General features: G+C 46.5%; 1 protein-coding gene across 9 annotated transcripts in view; it reads right to left on the bottom strand.

The window, feature by feature from the left end:
- tenm4 (teneurin transmembrane protein 4) overlaps window positions 1-18658 on the bottom strand; it is a 626167-nt gene that overhangs the window by 69277 nt on the left and 538232 nt on the right. For all 9 annotated transcript variants that reach the window (XM_034168462.1, XM_034168463.1, XM_034168464.1 and 6 more), the window contains 2 exons: window positions 18010-18182; window positions 439-674 (listed from right to left, as the gene is read on the bottom strand). In XM_034168462.1, coding sequence (XP_034024353.1) covers window positions 439-674; window positions 18010-18182 — 409 coding nt within the window. The remainder of the gene's footprint in view (window positions 1-438; window positions 675-18009; window positions 18183-18658) is intronic.

Raw genomic sequence — 18658 nt, 5'->3', positions numbered from 1 at the left:
ACAATCCACAGAGCAGAAAAAAATATGAATATTAGGGGTGGAATGATACCAAAGCTCCATGATATGAGACCGATCACAATATCCCAATCAAGATTCAATACACATCACGATACATAATAACATTGCTGTTCACTCTAGAAAGAAATCTGTGGTGAATGTTTGATTTTCAAGAAACAAATTATTCTGAAGTATAAATTGTAATCCTTGATGTTATCTGTTTCCTATTTGTATATTTTATAAATCATTTCTGATTGTTCTGCAAAAGGTCATTATTTCTTCCGTGCAGTAGTTGAGTTTTCATGGTATCATGATAGTCATTTGTAAAAAGCCCCATGATGCGATTATCAAGATACCCCCCATTAATATACACAATGAATGCTGTCCATTGTGGTATTTTAAAGATGTTCGGAAATGTGATTGTTTTATAGCAATGCCTACCCTGAGCCTGCGTCCGTAAACGGTGACCTGGCCACGTGCTTGCTCTTTTCTCTGTCTCCACTCCACCAGGTTGAGGCCGTTGTCGATAGCCAGAGTGATGTTCCTCTTGCTGACGGTGGGGTTGACGGTGCCTGCCAGCAGGTGGGGCTCAGTGTGCAGGGACACCTCCATGCCATTGGCCAAAACTAGCCGAACAGAGCCATCCAGACCAATGAAATAGCTGTTCCGAACTTGATCTGAAATGAAAAGAGGGCCATGTGAGAAAATGATTAAGACTGGAAAGAGACAAATAATCCAAGCTCCTGGAAGCCGGGGTAAGAAAGCTAAATCTAATATTCATTACAGTGAGACATAAACATAAGGAGCTAAAATATCTGCTCAGCAAAATGCAAGCCTTCAGCAGCAGTATTTAACTGAAACCCAGCAATAATGTTGGGTCTGTGACAACAAAGATCAATAGTGAGAGGTTTCAGAGCACCAGTAAAGTTTTACAGCTGTTGCAGTAGCCCGGAGGATATGGGGGAATAGAAACTATCAAAACAGCTAGTTTGCCTGTGGCAGCGTGGAAAGCAGGCTGAAGCGCACGTGCACAGACAGTCACAAAGGATAAATCTGAGCCTGTCTCTTATTGTCCCTAGGTGACGACAGTCTGCGTTCCAGCTCCAGACCGGTGACTAATGTTTGTACTAAGCGTCTCATACACATTCATCAGAGAGCGTCTCCGCTGTGCCTCCTGTCAGCAGACTGACAGCGTCCACCATGAATATTACTCTCATTAAGACGAGGGGGGAATTAATGGCTTGTCAAACACTACATTAATTAGGTGACTTCATTTAAATGAACAAAAAACTAATCAAAACATACACTGTAATTTCCTACTGCTCATATGTCAGATGAAAGTGACATTTCCCTCTTTATTTTGCACAGAGAACAATCAAAATATTGTGGGAGAAAATAGAGAGTTGTGTCTTTTTCTTTTCCGCAGAGAGCTGCAGGATGTTGTTCTGTTGAAACAAGAGCAATGAGCTGAGAGGTAAGGCTGACCTTGCATTAGCCCTCGCCTCTCTCCATCATACAGACACTTTAGGGGTTGATCAAAGGCCTCTGGGGCGGAACCTCCCAAAAAGAGACCGCCGAGGCCACGTGAACATACTGCCTGCCGCACTGGGGTGTTCCAACATTAATGTGTGCATACAGTTCAGCGGCAAAGAATCAGCTCAGCACTGATATTTTAAGGCGGCTGGATGCTGGAGCTGCTTAATTTTAACTCGGGTTGGGATAACTAGTTGTTTTAATTGACAATGACGAGCTAGTAATTGATTATTAGATGACCTTTCTTCCAGTCAGCTAGCTGTATAATTCAGATAGTATGATTTTTCCAACAATTTAAGCATAACCGATTAAAAATAATCTGCTTTATATAACTGTTTGTCATGTATTATTATTATGGGTTTAATGTTCAGTGTTCTCTTCCTGCGCAGGTATTAACAGCAGAGACAGGGTCGCCATGCAGAAACTGTCTCACTGAGGACACAGATGAAGCAGTAAACCAAAATTCACCAGCAGCCAGCACTCCCTTCATTTTAGGCCTCTGAATCACACCTTGTTTGCACAGAAATGTGACTTTTTTTCTTTGTTTTCAAAAACTATTCGGTAAACATAGTGCTATTTCAAGAACTATTTGTGCACACAACCACTAAAAAGAACCGAAAACGCTGTAGTATATATGCCAGGCCTGTATGTGGTGCTGTAATGCTCCCACATAAAACAGAGAAGATGATGTGGAGCATGCACTTACAAACTTGATCTTCTGCTTTGAGTCACACTGGATAAACTGACTAAACTGTAAGAGAATGTTGACTGGGAATCGTAACAATCCAATTATGCCGATGTAATGGACGCATTTCAGGCGCAGTATGGCAGACTCCAATCATTGTTCACAAAAGTTGCGTATTGGTTGTACACTTGAAAAAGCGAAGGTGCCGTTTTGAGATTTATCCACTCTGGGACCCGTTTTCAAAAAGTAGCGTTTTCAGGCTCTGTAAACACCGGTTCTGTGAATTGTTCTGTAATTTATGTTTGTAGTATGGCCCAAGCAGAGGGTCACCCTTTGAGTCTGGTCTGCTTGAGGTTTCTTCCTCAGAGGGAATTTTTCCTTACTACTGTTGCTCTGGGGGTTGGTAGGGTTAGACCTTACCTGTGTGAAGCGCATTGAGGCAACTCTATTGTGATTTGGCACTATATAAATGAAAATAAATTGAAATTAAATTGAATTGAAATTCCTTATGAATGAAATGCTGATGCAATCTAAAATGTTTATGAATACACCTAAACTCATCTCCATGTGTTCAGGCCCTACATTTACTGCATGTAGTAGAACCACAAATATTGTTTCCATGTAGTTCACTGTGGAGTTTTTAAAAATTAAAGGCAATTTGGAGTTTCCCTGCATAGATTTGACCTTATTAATTTACTGTTGATCTTAATCACTGACTAGGTTACAACAAACGGTACCCAATTAGTAGACTAATGATTTTTATTTGTCATCTGAAACATAATTAAAACAAAGCCAAAGACTTCATTGTTTTGTTTTTTTTTCATCAAATGAAAACTAGCAACTGGGGTATTATTTTGTGAGCACCCTCACAAAATAATATCCCACAACCCTAACAATGCTAGTTGCTTGCATCTTTTGTGATGAAATACCCAAACTAACCTCTGTAAGTGACAAACATGATGTACTAAAGAAAGAAATTGGAGTAGAATTATTATCCGTTAGGCACATTTTCATCAATATCAAAGAATTTATTTAGACTGTCAGAATAACACTCAAGATGTTGGGAAAGTGTAGGAACACGGACCCACAACAGGGGGCGCAAATGAACGGACAATGGAATAGGTCAAATAACAACACTTTACTGTTGCGAACGTGCACAACAAAAACAACAAATTACAACAATGGACAAAGTTCAATTCACAAAGGTGTCGTGTGGGCAGGCTCGAAGATAGGAGACGCCTCTCCAAAGTAGAACCGGAACCACACGGTTTCCTCCGCCACAGGACCCCGGGAATACTGGAGCCGCCAAGTTCCGAACTCCCACGTGGCCACTGCCTCCGCGTGTCGGACCTGGTACTGCTGGCGAGGAACAAGAACACAATTAAACGTGGGCGCGTTTGCACCCAGCAACCTGCACGGCAGGGAAGCTACCTCCACCTCTCGTTGGAGAAAAAAAGTCTGCAATCACTCACAAAAATCACAAAGGTTACTGTCAAGCAGTCAGCTGAGATTATTACCTTCCAGGTAGAACGATATCTCGGCGATGAGGTGGAGATGCCGTCCTGCTGATATACCCCAGTGATAATTGCCGTCAGCTGTCTCAGGTGATGGGTGACAGCTGTTACCGAGGCAGCTCCTGTGGGGCGGCGGCGCCCTCTGGTGCCTGGAGCCCGCACTCCAGGCAGGGCGCCCTCTGGTGGTGGTGGGCCAGCAGTACCTCCTCTTCAGCGGCCCACACAACAGGACCCCCCCCTCAACGGGCGCCTCCTGGCGCCCGACCGGGCTTGTCCGGGTGGCGACGGTAGAAGTCGGCCAGGAGGGCCGGGTCCAGGATGAAGCTCTTCTTCACCCAGGAGCGTTCTTCGGGACCATACCCCTCCCAGTCCACCAGATATTGAAAGCCCCGGCCCATCCGACGGACGTCCAACAACCGGCGCACTGTCCAAGCCGGCTCGCCATCGATGATCCGGGCAGGAGGTGGTGCCGGACCGGGTGTACAGAGGGGCGAGGTGTGATGGGGCTTGAGCTTCGACACATGAAACACAGGATGGATCCGCAGTGAGGCTGGAAGCTGAAGCCTCACTGCGGCGGGATTGATGACCTTGAGGATTTTAAACGGTCCTATGTACCTGTCCTGTAGTTTAGGGGAGGCCACTTGTAGTGGGATGTCCTTTGTGGACAACCACACTTCCTGCCCGGGGCGATACGTAGGGGCCGGGGTCCGCCGCCGGTCTGCATGGGTCTTCTCCCTCATCCGGGCCTTCAACAAAGCAGAACGGGCGGCGCGCCACACCCGACGGCACTTCCGCAGGTGGGCCTGGACCGAGGGCACACCGACCTCTCCCTCAACCACCGGGAACAACGGGGGCTGATACCCCAAACACACCTCAAAGGGGGAGAGGCCGGTGGCTGATGACACTTGACTGTTGTGGGCGTACTCGATCCAGGCCAGATGAGTACTCCAGGCCGCCGGGTGCGCGGCTGTCACACAACGCAGTGTTTGCTCCATTTCTTGATTGGCCCGCTCTGCTTGCCCGTTGGTCTGGGGGTGATACCCGGACGAGAGACTGACCGTGGCCCCCAGTTCCCGGCAAAAGCTCCTCCAGACATGCGAGGAGAACTGGGGACCGCGATCGGAGACGATGTCTGATGGTATCCCATGCAGGCGGACGACGTGGTGGACCAGGAGGTCCGCTGTCTCCTGGGCCGTAGGGAGCTTCGGGAGGGCCACGAAGTGGGCCGCCTTGGAGAATCGGTCCACTATCGTGAGGATCACGGTGTTTCCCTGGGACGGCGGGAGGCCCGTGACAAAATCCAGGCCGATGTGGGACCAGGGGCGATGAGGCACGGGCAGCGGCTGTAGCAGTCCCGGAGCCTTGCGATGGTCGGCCTTGCCCCTGGCACAGGTGGTACAGGCCTGGATATAGTCCCGGACGTCGGCCTCCAGGGACGCCCACCAGAAGCGCTGCCGGACAACTGCCACGGTTCTTCGCACCCCTGGGTGACAGGAGAGCTTAGAGCCGTGACAGAAGTCCAGGACTGCAGCCCTTGCCTCTGGTGGGACGTAAAGTCTGTTCTGTGGTCCAGTCCCGGGGTCCGGGCTTCGTGCCAGGGCTTCCCGGACGGTTCTCTCTACGTCCCAGGTGAGGGTGGCCACGATAGTGGACTCCGGGATGATGGGTTCCGGTGGATCCGACAACTCCGCTTTGACCTCGTCTTCGTGTACCCGGGACAAGGCATCCGACTTCTGGTTCTTGGTCCCGGGCCGGTAGGTGATGCGGAAGTCTAAACGGCCGAAGAACAGTGACCAGCGGGCTTGCCTGGGATTCAGCCGCTTGGCGGTCCTGATATATTCCAGGTTCCGGGGGTCAGTGAAAACCGTGAATGGCACGGACGTTCCCTCCAACAGGTGTCTCCACTCTTCAAGAGCCTCTTTCACCGCAAGGAGTTCTCGGTTGCCGACGTCATAGTTCCGTTCAGCCGGGGTCAACCTGCGGGAAAAATAGGCACACGGATGAAGGACCTTATCGGTCTTCCCACTCTGGGACAGCACAGCTCCTATCCCTGAGTCCGAGGCATCCACTTCAACCACTAACTGGCGACTAGGATCGGGCTGCACCAGAACGGGTGCAGACGAGAAGCGCCGTTTCAACTCCTTGAACGCGGCATCGCAACGATCGACCAGGTGAAGGGGACTTTTGGTGAGGTCAGGGCTGTCAGGGGGCTAGCAACCTGGCTGTAGCCCTTAATAAACCTCCTGTAGAAATTCGCAAAGCCGAGGAACTGTTGCAGCTTCCTACGGCTTGTGGGTTGGGGCCAGTCTCTCACCGCTGCAACCTTGGCCGGATCAGGAGCGACGGAGTTGGGGGAGATGATGAACCCCAGGAAGGACAAAGAGGTGCGGTGAAACTCACACTTCTCGCCCTTAACAAACAGCCGGTTCTCCAATAACCGCTGCAGGACCTGACGTACATGTCGGACATGGGTCTCAGGATCCGGAGAAAAGATGAGTATGTCGTCTAAATATACGAAGACGAATCGGTGCAGGAAGTCCCGCAAGACATCATTAACCAATGCTTGGAACGTCGCAGGAGCATTTGTAAGACCGAACGGCATGACCAGGTACTCAAAATGACCTAACGGGGTGTTAAATGCCGTCTTCCACTCGTCTCCCTTCCGGATCCGAACCAGGTGATACGCATTCCTAAGATCAAGCTTGGTGAATATCTTGGCTCCATGCAGGGGCGTGAACACCGAATCCAACAAGGGTAAGGGGTATCGGTTACGAACCGTGATTTCGTTCAGCCCCCTGTAATCAATGCATGGACGTAATCCGCCATCCTTTTTCCCCACAAAAAAGAAACCCGCACCCATCGGGGAGGTGGAATTCCGGATCAACCCGGCAGCCAAAGAGTCCCGGATGTAGGTCTCCATTGATTCGCGTTCAGGTCGTGAGAGGTTGTACAGCCTGCTGGACGGGAACTCAACGCCTGGAACCAAATCAATGGCACAATCATACGGGCGGTGCGGGGGAAGGGTGAGTGCTAGATCCTTGCTGAACACCTCCGCAAGGTCATGGTACTGCACCAGCACCGTCCCTAGATTGGGCGGGGCTCTGACCTCCTCCCTGGCATGGGAACCGGGAGGAACCGAGGAACCTAAACATACCCGATGGCAGGTCTCGCTCCACTGGACCACTACCCCGGACGGCCAATCGATCCGGGGATTGTGTTTCAACATCCAGGGAAAACCTAAAATCACACGGGAGGTGGCCGGAGTTACAAAAAACTCGATCTCCTCCCGGTGATTCCCCGACACCACCAGAGTTACTGGTGGTGTCTTGTGGGTGATTGGAGGGAGTAGGGAGCCATCTAGTGCCCGTACCTGCACAGGCGAGGTAAGCGCCACCAGAGGGAACCCTATCTCCCTGGCCCATTTGCTATCAAGCAAATTCCCTTCTGAGCCCGTGTCCACCAGTGCTGGGGCCTTCAGGGTTAAATCCTCATAAAGGATTGTAACTGGGAGTCGTGTGGCGATGTGGGTGTGTCCCACGTGAACGTCTCGGCCCCCCCCTAGCCCAGTGTCTAGGGGCGGGCGTTGGTGTTTAACCGCTCGGGGCAGTCTCTTACCTGATGCTCAATCGAGCCACAAACAAAACACGCTCCGCGGGCCAGCCTCCTTTGTGTGACCGGTGCCCTAAATGTTGCCCTACTCGTGTCCATAGCTTCGTCAGCAGGGGGAGCTGTGATCGCACGGAGCGCAGGGGCCGTGGAGCGTGGGGAGGGCGGAACGCGGTTGGAACCGGAAGGGAGAGGGACGACGCGTGCCTGGTCACGCCCTTCGTCTCGTTCCCGACGGCGCTCATTTAACCGATTGTCTAATCGTATGACAAGATCGATAAGCCCATCCAAATCCCGCGGTTCGTCCTTAGCCACCAGGTGCTCCTTGAGGACCAATGACAGTCCGTTTACGAAGGCGGCGCGGAGGGCAGTGCTATTCCAGCCGGACCTCGCAGCCGCGATGCGGAAGTCGACTGCATAGGCAGCTGCGCTCCGGCGCCCCTGTCTCATTGACAGCAGCACGGCTGAAGCGGTCTCTCCTCTATTAGGGTGATCGAACACTGTTCTGAGCTCCCTCACAAACCCATCATATGTCAGAAGGAGCCGTGAACTTTGCTCCCAGAGCGCTGTAGCCCAAGCGCGTGCCTCACCACGAAGCAGATTTATCACATAAGCTACTTTGCTAGCGTCGGTCGCGTACATGACGGGACGCTGTGTGAAGACGAGCGAACACTGCATAAGGAAATCCGCGCACGTCTCCACACAGCCTCCGTACGGCTCTGGGGGGCTTATGTATGCTTCAGGGGACGGTGGGGGGGGTCGTTGGACAACCAGTGGAACGTCGCTGTCACGCACAGGGTCTACGGGAGGGAGAGCCGCAGCGGCGCCCGGAGGGCGCGCTTCCACCTGCGCGGCGAGAGCCTCCACCCTGCGGTTCAGGAGGGCGTTCTGCTCGGCCATCAAGTCTAACCGAGTCGTGAAAGCGGTGAGGATCCGCTGCAACTCACCGATTACCCCTCCTGCGGACGCCTGTGCGCCTTGTTCTTCCATTGGCCGTTCAACAGCCGGTTGACGCCCCTCGGGATCCATGACGCTGGCCGAGATATCCTGTTGGGAAAGTGTAGGAACACGGACCCACAACAGGGGGCGCAAATGAACGGACAATGGAATAGGTCAAATAACAACACTTTACTGTTGCGAACGTGCACAACAAAAACAACAAATTACAACAATGGACAAAGTTCAATTCACAAAGGTGTCGTGTGGGCAGGCTCGAAGATAGGAGACGCCTCTCCAAAGTAGAACCGGAACCACACGGTTTCCTCCGCCACATGACCCCGGGAATACTGGAGCCGCCAAGTTCCGAACTCCCAGGTGGCCACTGCCTCCGCGTGTCGGACCTGGTACTGCTGGCGAGGAACAAGAACACAATTAAACGTGGGCGCGTTTGCACCCAGCAACCTGCACGGCAGGGAAGCTACCTCCACCTCTCGTTGGAGAAAAAAAGTCTGCAATCACTCACAAAAATCACAAAGGTTACTGTCAAGCAGTCAGCTGAGATTATTACCTTCCAGGTAGAACGATATCTCGGCGATGAGGTGGAGATGCCGTCCTGCTGATATACCCCAGTGATAATTGCCGTCAGCTGTCTCAGGTGATGGGTGACAGCTGTTACCGAGGCAGCTCCTGTGGGGCGGCGGCGCCCTCTGGTGCCTGGAGCCCGCACTCCAGGCAGGGCGCCCTCTGGTGGTGGTGGGCCAGCAGTACCTCCTCTTCAGCGGCCCACACAACACAAGAGTTAACCCTCACTTTTGATGTAGCTGAGTTTCAACATGATGTACCTGGCAACAAACAGTTGTTAGACCAGATCCAGCTGATAAAATCAGCCAAAACAATTACAACCAGGAGCAGGAATTTTCTGGACCATTGTTCGAATTCACTAAATGATGGTAGGGAACTGATTTTTTTTTTTTTTTAGCAAGTTTTGTCATTTATTTCAGGATGTTGGGACACTAACATGGAATGTTACACCTCAGACTGTCCAGGAGTTACATGACCTGGTCTAGATCTGGGAGGAGATCCCATCAGTTGTCTCATTAGGAGCGTGGCCCTGACGTTGTCAGGCATGCATACAAACACGTGGTGGCCACACAAACTACTGAGTACCATTCTGAGTTGCTGCAATAAAATTTTGGCAAATGGACAAACCCGCGGTATCATTTTTTTGCCTTTGATTTTCAGGGTATCTTTGAATTCAGGTAGGTTGACAATTTTCATTTAGCTCAACCCATGTGGCATCCTTTCATTACCCAGTCCATATCAGGCAGGATATCCTTCCATATCAGGAAGGATATCCTGCCTGATAGTTTTTGTCCCCCCACTGAAATCTGATGTGTTTTCAAAAAGTGTTCCTTTTTTTTTTTTGTTATATTGTTTTCCTCGGCAACAACACGGTTGTGTTAGAGAAATTTTGCAGGACAACCTGTCTAACAGAAAGAAATCTTGACAGTCTGAACATTCCTGTGTTATGTGACCACCCAATTTCCAGTTTACAAATCAGACAAAGAGTGAATTAATTAACAGCAGAGCTCCTGGCGCCGCACCTCTCATGAGCCGATGTCTAAGACAAGGTCACAAGTCTGAGGTGACCAGCAATAAGAAACCAGAGCTCATCATCTTCTGTTTCAGACACAGCTTGTAGTGATTCAGTGGGGAAGGGATGGAGGGCACTCAAAAATCTGCACAGATATTTGATGGTGGAAAGGCATGGGCGGGGCAGTGTTTCAAATTCTAAAGCAGGGACAGAAATTTGGAAGGCAAATGATCAAGTGCTTACGGAAAACAGGACGTTTGAATGAGTAATTATGTAAAACAAATCAGGTGTACTGAGAAGAAGCCTGCACACTCATCCTGCTCCCTGCCAGCATCTCTGTGACTAGATTTTACCGGCATGAACATATCGCAGTGGCCACTAGCACTGTGTTTTATGAATTCTTTTTATGACAGAAAATCAATGTCTTTCCATTCTAGTAAATCAAGAGTGCATTTTCATTTTTTCCCCGAAGCAGATTAAAAAGTAGAGGAGAAAGAAATCATGCCTGAATAGCAATATGATTAATAAGGAGAGAATATTACATCTTACTTTGCACTGAAGATCAGTGCTTACCTTTTTCTTGAAGTACTTTCGCAGTTTTTCTGTATTTTTTTTTTTTCCTCCACAGTTCAGCTGCAGCAAATTCCCAATGTGCACAACAGTTCTTTTGTAACAGTCTTCACATGACCTTGAATGTCACATTGTACTTGTTCAGTTTAGAGGAAAAATACATTTTTAAAGGCTTTCTAAAAAATCCTTGAGAAGGACAGAAGTTATGTGATCATCCCTGTCTGTGGATAACAGACCTCAAAAGCAGTGGATTGGTTGGTTTTGGGTCAAGGCTTTGCTTCACAAACTGTAATTTTGTTTCTCTCTTCAAAATTGTGTCATAGGAATGTCACTAGTGGTGGGCACAGCTAACTGAAAAGTTATGTGATCACCATTATTCTGTTAACTGAAAAGTTAACTTTCAGAACGCTAAACGGCTAAACAATTTAGCAGAAGTCACCACTAACCGCTAACTTTTAGTATTGGCTCGGTCACGGCCACATCAGATTACACTGCCGGCTACTGATAAGCCAGTTTTGAGTTTAAGCACCGCAGGGGCTGCTGGGTAACTTCAAAGGTCAAGTCACGTAACTTGTGCATTCCCAAGTTCACAAACACAAAATGAATGCACAAAAAATACATGAATTAAAAATAAAACCCCAAACACTATTATCATCTTGATCAAAAGCAGTAAATTGCAGTATGAGAAGTCACAGTTTATCTGTACATTATATTTCTAAACATTAACGGGACTAACGGCTCACTCATATTGCTTTAATAAACACAACACCCGTTCCTGTTCATAAACAGGAACTAACATGTATGATTTTAGGGTTTACAAACTTTTTTACCATTAAACTTTACTCACTTTACCAGCAAAAAATGTTAGCGGACTGAAATTTAGCGGAAGCTAATTGGTCCGCTGATAGTTTTCAAAGTTAGCTGAAAAGCTAATTCGCTAACGAAAAAGTTAGCTTTGCTAATTGGCAGTTAGCGTATTAGTGGAACTGTGGCCACCACTGAACTTTACTGAGGAACACTCAGATGAAGAGTCTCTGTATGTGTGACATTTCTTTGTTATGCTGAGTTACTGGCAAAAGCAGATGGTCACCCCACTGAGTCTGGCTAAAGCAGATGGTCACCTCACTGAGTCTGGTCTGCTTGAGGTTTCTTCCTGTAACAAAAAATGCCTGAGGGAGTTTTTTTTCTGCTACCAATGTACTTACAAAGTGGGTCGTTAAGGTTCAATCTTACTCTTGTGAAGCATCTTGGGGCAATGTATGTTGTGATTTGGAGCTGTATAAATCAACTTAATTGAAATGGAGTATCACTTGCATTGTGAGGGAATGTCCGCTATGACATTCTGGCGGTGTGGCATGTTTTTGTGGCCATAATCCAGCATGCAGGTTCCTCAATATGTAGGACCGCAGTGGCTGTAGAAGGAATGGGGACTCCTCCATTTCAGCTGTGACAGATAGATGGTTATGTTCGAGAGGTGGGATGAACCAGTTGTCAGTCTGGGTGGTTGCCATCCAGAACCCAAGGCAGTTCCGTGGTGTGGTGGATGCGGTGACAAGCAACATCAGTGCATACGCTCAAATTTGACTTGAAGTTAGCATTGCTAAATAGCTTTCCATGCACTCTTGATTGGTGTCTACATAGACAAAGTCTGTTTTATGTTAGTTAAGTTAGATATGAGACATGTTGCCTGAATTCAAATGGTCTCAAAGGCATTCACTATTGTGAGTCAGCTGACTGATGTTCACACTCTGAACAACACAGTGAGAGGTTTGCTGCAAGGAAGGGATTCTGAGCACAAAATGTTAAACTACATGAGCGGGAGCAGCAGTTATACACCAGAGCTCCCTGTGGTGAAGCATTAGAAAACCTCGTGCAATACTTCCTCCTTCTCCTCACCCCACTCCAACCATCACATCTTCTACATATTTTACCAGGTACAGACAGCCCTCCATCCCCGCTGCACCTGCATTATCCTGTGGCCAGCCCTATTTGGGGGCAAGCCAAGCAGAGTGAAAACATGTTACAAACATTTACTAAAATGTCATACTTTTCCGTGAGTGCGTCCTTTTATTGTGTTTTTAATTTTTGTTTTAAATTCAGATCTGTTGTACTTTGATATGGTAATGTGCACCCCGGTGTGTACAACAGCAGGAATAATTGCATTTCACTTTCGACCAAGATTTGGTGGTCTATGATCAACCTCGGCTTACTTATGCTAGCAATACACCAAGTGACCACACACACACACACACACACACACACACACACACACACACACACACACACACACACACACACACACACACACACACACACACACACACACACACACACACACACACACACACGTCATTGTAAGATCAACACTCCTACAGGTGCACAGCTGAGCGCACACAGCTTTGCCATTTAAAGATCATGGGCACTCCAGTGACACGTTTCTGCACGGTGCACTCCGGTAGGATACTGCACCCTGCTTTTTGTTTCTGTGGTGTAGTGACGGTGAAAATGCAAATAAAATTATAAACTATTTACAAAAACTGTAATGATTTATACTAATTTTGTAGTTACCAAGTAAAATGGTATCAAATGCCTCTGTGTAAAAACAGCAATATGGAAGATGATAATAACAATAATAGTAGTGCTATGTGACTAAAAAGATTAATCCAGGTTTTGAGTATATTTCTTATTGTTACATGGTTAACAAGGTACCAGTAGAAGCAGTAGATTCTCACAAATCTAACAAGACCAAGCATTCATGATATGCACATTCTTAAGGCTATGAAATTGGGCTATTAGTAAAAAAAAGTAGAAAAGGGGGTGTTCCCAATAATAGTAGTGTGGCATTCAGTCAGTGAGTTCGTCAATTTTGTGGAACAAACAGGTGTGAATCAGGTGTTCCTGTTGAACATGTTTTTCTCTTTGAAAGCCTGAGGAAAATGGGACGTTCAAGACATTGTTCAGAAGAACAGTGTAGTTTGATTAAAAAGTTGATTGGAGAGGGGAAAACGTATACGCAGGTGCAAAAAATTATAAGCTGTTCATCATCTAACCAGAATGGCAAAGGCTCACCCACTGATCAGCTCCAGGATGATCAAAGACAGTCTGGAGTTACCTGTAAGTGCTGTGACAGTTAGAAGACGCCTGTGTGAAGCAAATTTATTTGCAAGAATCCCCCGCAAAGTCCCTCTGTTAAATAAAAGACGTGCAGAAGAGGTTACAATTTGCCAAAGAACACATCAACTGGCCTAAAGAGAAATGGAGGAATATTTTGTGGACTGATGACAGTAAAATTGTTCTTTTTGCGTCCAAGGGCCACAGACAGTTTGTGAGACGACCCCCAAACTCTGAATTCAAGCCACAGTTCACAGTGAAGACAGTGAAGCATGGTGGTACAAGCATCATGATATGGGCATGTTTCTCCTACTATGGTGTTGGGCCTATATATCGCATACCAGGTATCATGGATCAGTTTGGATATGTCAAAATAATTGAAGAGGTCATGTTGCCTTATGCTGAAGAGGACATGCCCTTGAAATGGGTGTTTCAACAAGACAATGACCCCAGGCACACTAGTACATGAGCAAAATCTTGGTTCCAAACCAACAAAATTAATGCCTCGCAGATGTGAAGAAATAATGAAAAACTGTGGTTATACAACTAAATACTAGTTTAGTGATTCACAGGATTGCTAAAAAAGCAGTTTGAACATAATAGTTTTGAGTTTGTAGCGTCAACAGCAGATGCTACTATTATTGTGAACAAGCCCTTTTCTACTTTTTTTTACTAATAGCCCAATTTCATAGCCTTAAGAGTGTGCATATCATGAATGCTTGGTCTTGTTGGATTTGTGAGAATCTACTGAATCTACTGGTACCTTGTTTCCCATGTAACAATAAGAAATACGAGGTCTGTGAGAAAAGTATCCGACCTTATTATTTAAAAAAAAAACATATGGATTTGAATCACGTGTGATTACATCAGCCAAGCTTGAACCCTCGTGGGCATGTGAGAGTTTTTTCACGCCTGTCGGTGACCTCATTCGCCTGTGAGCACACCTTGTGGAAGGAGTGGTCCAGCCTCCTCGTCGGAATTCCTTTGTCTGATAAGTTGCTGAGAGACTGGCGCTGTGCTTGATCAAAATCTTTTCAAGAACTGTGAGGCACATCCGAGTGGAGACCATTCGAGAAATTCAGCTGGTTTTCGGTGTAAATTTTAACGGCTGATGAGAGATTTTGGATCGTTTCTATCGCTGTAAGGACTTCCCACAGAGCGGGACATCGCGCAGCTCTCCGAGGCGATGTCGCCATCCTGTTTCAAGCTGAAAACCTCCAAATTTAAGCCTCTGTTGACCCACGATGTCGTGAGAGAACAGAGCACTTTCAGAAGAGGTCGGAATCAGCAGTTTATCCGGACATTCCACTGTTAAAGGAGATTTTTTAATGAAAGATGTGCGGACAGATTGGTGCGTCGGCTCGCAGCCGGCACGGCGCGCCCGCCACAGGAAAAACACCTCCGTTGGAAGCCTTAAGGACAAGCTGGAACATGCCCTGCTGTTAAACAATTTCTCAGATACTCACTCAACTGAAAGCCACCAAAAGCCGCCTGGATTTTACAAATGGTTATCAACACGGACGCGCCAATCTGTCTGCACGTCTTTCATTAAAAAAATCTCCTTTAACAGTGGAATGTCCGGATAAACTGCTGATTCCGACCTCTTCTGAAAGTTCTCTGTTCTCTCACGACATCCTGGGTCAACAAAGGCTTAAATTTGGAGGTTTTCAGCTTGAAACAGGATGACGACGTCGCCTCGGAGCGCTGCGCGACGTCCCGCTCCGTGGGAAGTCCTTACAGCAATAGAAACAATCCAAAATCTCTCATCAGCCGTTAAAATTTACACCGAAAACCAGCTGAATTTCTTAAATGGTCTCCACTCGGATGTGCCTCACAGTTCTTGAAAAAATTTTGATCAAGCACAGCGCCAGTCTCTCAGCAACTTCTCAGATAATGAAAATCCGACGAGGGGGCTGGACCACTCCTTCCACAAGGCGTGCTCACAGGCGAATGAGGTCACCGACAGGCGTGAAAAAACTCACGCATGCGCACGAGGGTTCAAGCTTGGCTGATGTAATCACACGTGATTCAAATCCATATCCAGTTTTTTTTTTAAATAAAACTGTCAGTTTCTTTTCTAATAGACCTCGTATACTCAAAACCTGGATTAATCTTTTTAATCACATAGCACTACTATTATTCTGAACACTACTGTATCTTGTCAGTAAGAGGCATCAAATAAAGCTGCTTTGACAGGTCCTCCTTCACATGTGCAGCCCTTCAGAAAAGCTATGTACATGGAGCACTGGGGCCTCTGTGAAAAGCCTGAAGTTATGTGGTACTTATTAAAGTTAGGGTGACATCTATACAAGTTTCACAAGTATTTCTGCTGCCATGAAAAGTCCAATTCACTGCATCATTACATAGACACAAAAGGGCACCTTTCTCCTGCAAACTGTGGCACTAATTATGACAAACTATTCTCTTGCGTTACCTTGGAATTACTAATGCTATTTACTAATTCATGCACCTACCTGTAAATCCATTCCGCCTATTTCACACCACTTGGCCAGGTCCCGACAGGGATGGTGTCAACATGTAAACTAAAGTAGGCCAAGCACTCTTTTCCCAAAGAACACTTCAGCATTTCTTCACTGATCCAGAGGTGTTTGAAAAATTTCCTTTTAGGCTAAGCTACCACTTCACCTCAGTGGTTGAACACAACACCTGCATTACTGTGGGTGACACATCAAGCTACTGGTCATTGTCGCACTCCATCTTCTCTCTGTCATGAACAAGAACTTGAGATACAAGCACAAATTGTCTTGTAATGGCATCTTTTTCTCAAACTGAATTGGAAACAGACCATATTAAACAGTCCCTTTTTTAAGCTCAGACACTCAAAATAGTTAACATGGATGCCTAGTACACATCCAAACATACACACCTATCTTCAGCACAAACTGAAACTGATAGCGATAACGCTGGAAGGTTCCACAGGCATAAAACCTCAGCGCAATCAAAACCTGGGCCCGGTTTTATAAAGCAATCTAATCTTTTAGTGTACTAAACACTCTTACTTGACAACTGTTAGTTACCCAACATTATCCGTCTAATCACTGTTTCACAGCGACACTTAAACTTGTAAATTAGTCATCTTACCTTAGTCGGTGGTTTTCAGGGACATAATGGCCTCGTTTGTGGCATTGCTAAGAGACGGCTCCAATGTGCGACAGTTTTGTTTACTTCCGGGTTGGTCGTTGTCATATGCTATGTAGCCTTTGTTTCATTAACTGGCTTTCTTAACATTTAGAGATACATACAAACTGCAGAATGACGTGCTTAGCACTTAGCCTAGCAGTTTCACTCTTCGGTTTCTTCTACACTTCTGTCAAAACTTTTTGTGCACACAACGTTGCTCCACGTAACAGTGGCGGCCGGTGGCTAATGTGATAACTGTCACAAACGCATCATGACAGTCATCTGCTGCAGAGGAAGCTCTCCTGTTGGAGGAATACGAGGGCTGCACTGGAGTGTTCCATCAAGTGTTGGCACATGATAGCTGCCATTTTTGAGGTAGGCCACTAAAGTTTTGTTGACTAAAATAAGATTAGCCTCCTCTGTACCAGGCTAAAAACTATAGTCAGGTAACGTGAAACTTTAGCCGACTAAGCACTTTGTGCAACAATTAACATCAAAAAATTAGTCAACTAAGTGAGTTTTGTTGACTAAACAAGATTAGACTGCTTTATGAAACCAGGTCCTGAAGAAAGGCTGGCTGTAAACATCTCTAATGGATTATTACGGTCCCGGAACACCTGCTCCCACCACCACTTTTTGAGGTAAGACACTGAAGTTTTGTCAACTAAGCGCTTTGTGCAAAAAAATTAGTCAGCTAAGTGAGTTTTGCTGACTAAACAAGATTAGACTGCTTTATGAAACTGGGCCCCGTTTCTCTAAACTTTAACCAACATCTACATATCCAGCTACATACTACAGATGTCATCTGTGGATGTACTACCATTCCCATTGCATATCACTGTGCTTCACCCTGGAGTGTTAATGTTGGCCGCTGGAGTTAGTTGGGCTTTGCTGGCGATGTGAAGTACCTTTATATTTCTCTATATATCTGGAACTTACAGGGAGCTGAGTGGGATAATGAGTTGGGCTACGGCAGCATAATCATGGGGGTAAGACCACGAATCCTTTCCTGCTTCTTATCACCCTGACACACTTCACAAATAATTTGCACATTATGAGCAATTTAAATAAAATATAAAGCTTAAACAAAGTTCTGTGTGCAGACACATCAGTTAGTACACATACTTGTTTGTTAAGCTCTGCCTGACATTACATGACTAACAAATAACTGTAGAATACACCACAAAATTAACCTATCCAGGATATATACATCCGAGCAAGGAAATGACTCAAAAACATTTGTAAAGTAGAACATTTTGGCACTTCTGTGAAAACTATTTTAAAAATCACTTTCTTGGGTTGTGAGTGAAGCCTCTTACCCTGCATGAGTGTGTAGAAGGTGCCAGAGGCTGACAGGTTGGTGGTAACTGTGATATCTTCTTTGTTGGAACCCTCTGCCTGAATGCGGACTGAGCTGTCGGAGTCTGTGCGGTAGCTGCTCACTCGGCCTGTCGGGTACGTGACGTTAGTCAGACGCCCGTAACTGTCATACCTACAAAAAAGTACAATGATGTGAGCTGCAGAAGGTAATGAGGGGGCATGTCAGAAAAAAAAAAAAAAAAAAAAACTGTGAACATAGCAGACTCCTAAACAGTGCTGTGGCATGAAAAATTCACTAAATTGTTGAATCAAAAGTAAGCAGCCATAATTTTCAGTGCAGGTCATGCTCATTATGTAGGTGGATAAATGTGACTAATGAGCCTAGATCTATTGTGATTATGAGTTGTGTTGTTGTCAATGATAAACTGCTGTAAAAGTAATTACAAGACAGACTGAAGAATACGTTTTGTTGAGTCTAGTATTTTCAACTTGGTGTCACTAATTTGCAGAAATGTGTCAAAGCAGGCAGTAACCACGTCAGCAAATCTATCCATGTTGCCATCTAAAGGAATAGAAATGCCAGCTTTGATTAGATAAGCTATCTCTCCATGAATGCAATAACAGGGCGTGGCTGCACCCCCCCCCCCA

Source organism: Thalassophryne amazonica, chromosome 4 (genome assembly GCF_902500255.1).
Source record: "Thalassophryne amazonica chromosome 4, fThaAma1.1, whole genome shotgun sequence".
Lineage (NCBI taxonomy): Eukaryota > Metazoa > Chordata > Actinopteri > Batrachoidiformes > Batrachoididae > Thalassophryne > Thalassophryne amazonica.
Note: the sequence above shows the minus strand (reverse complement) of the source record. Positions and strands in the feature narration are given on the sequence as shown.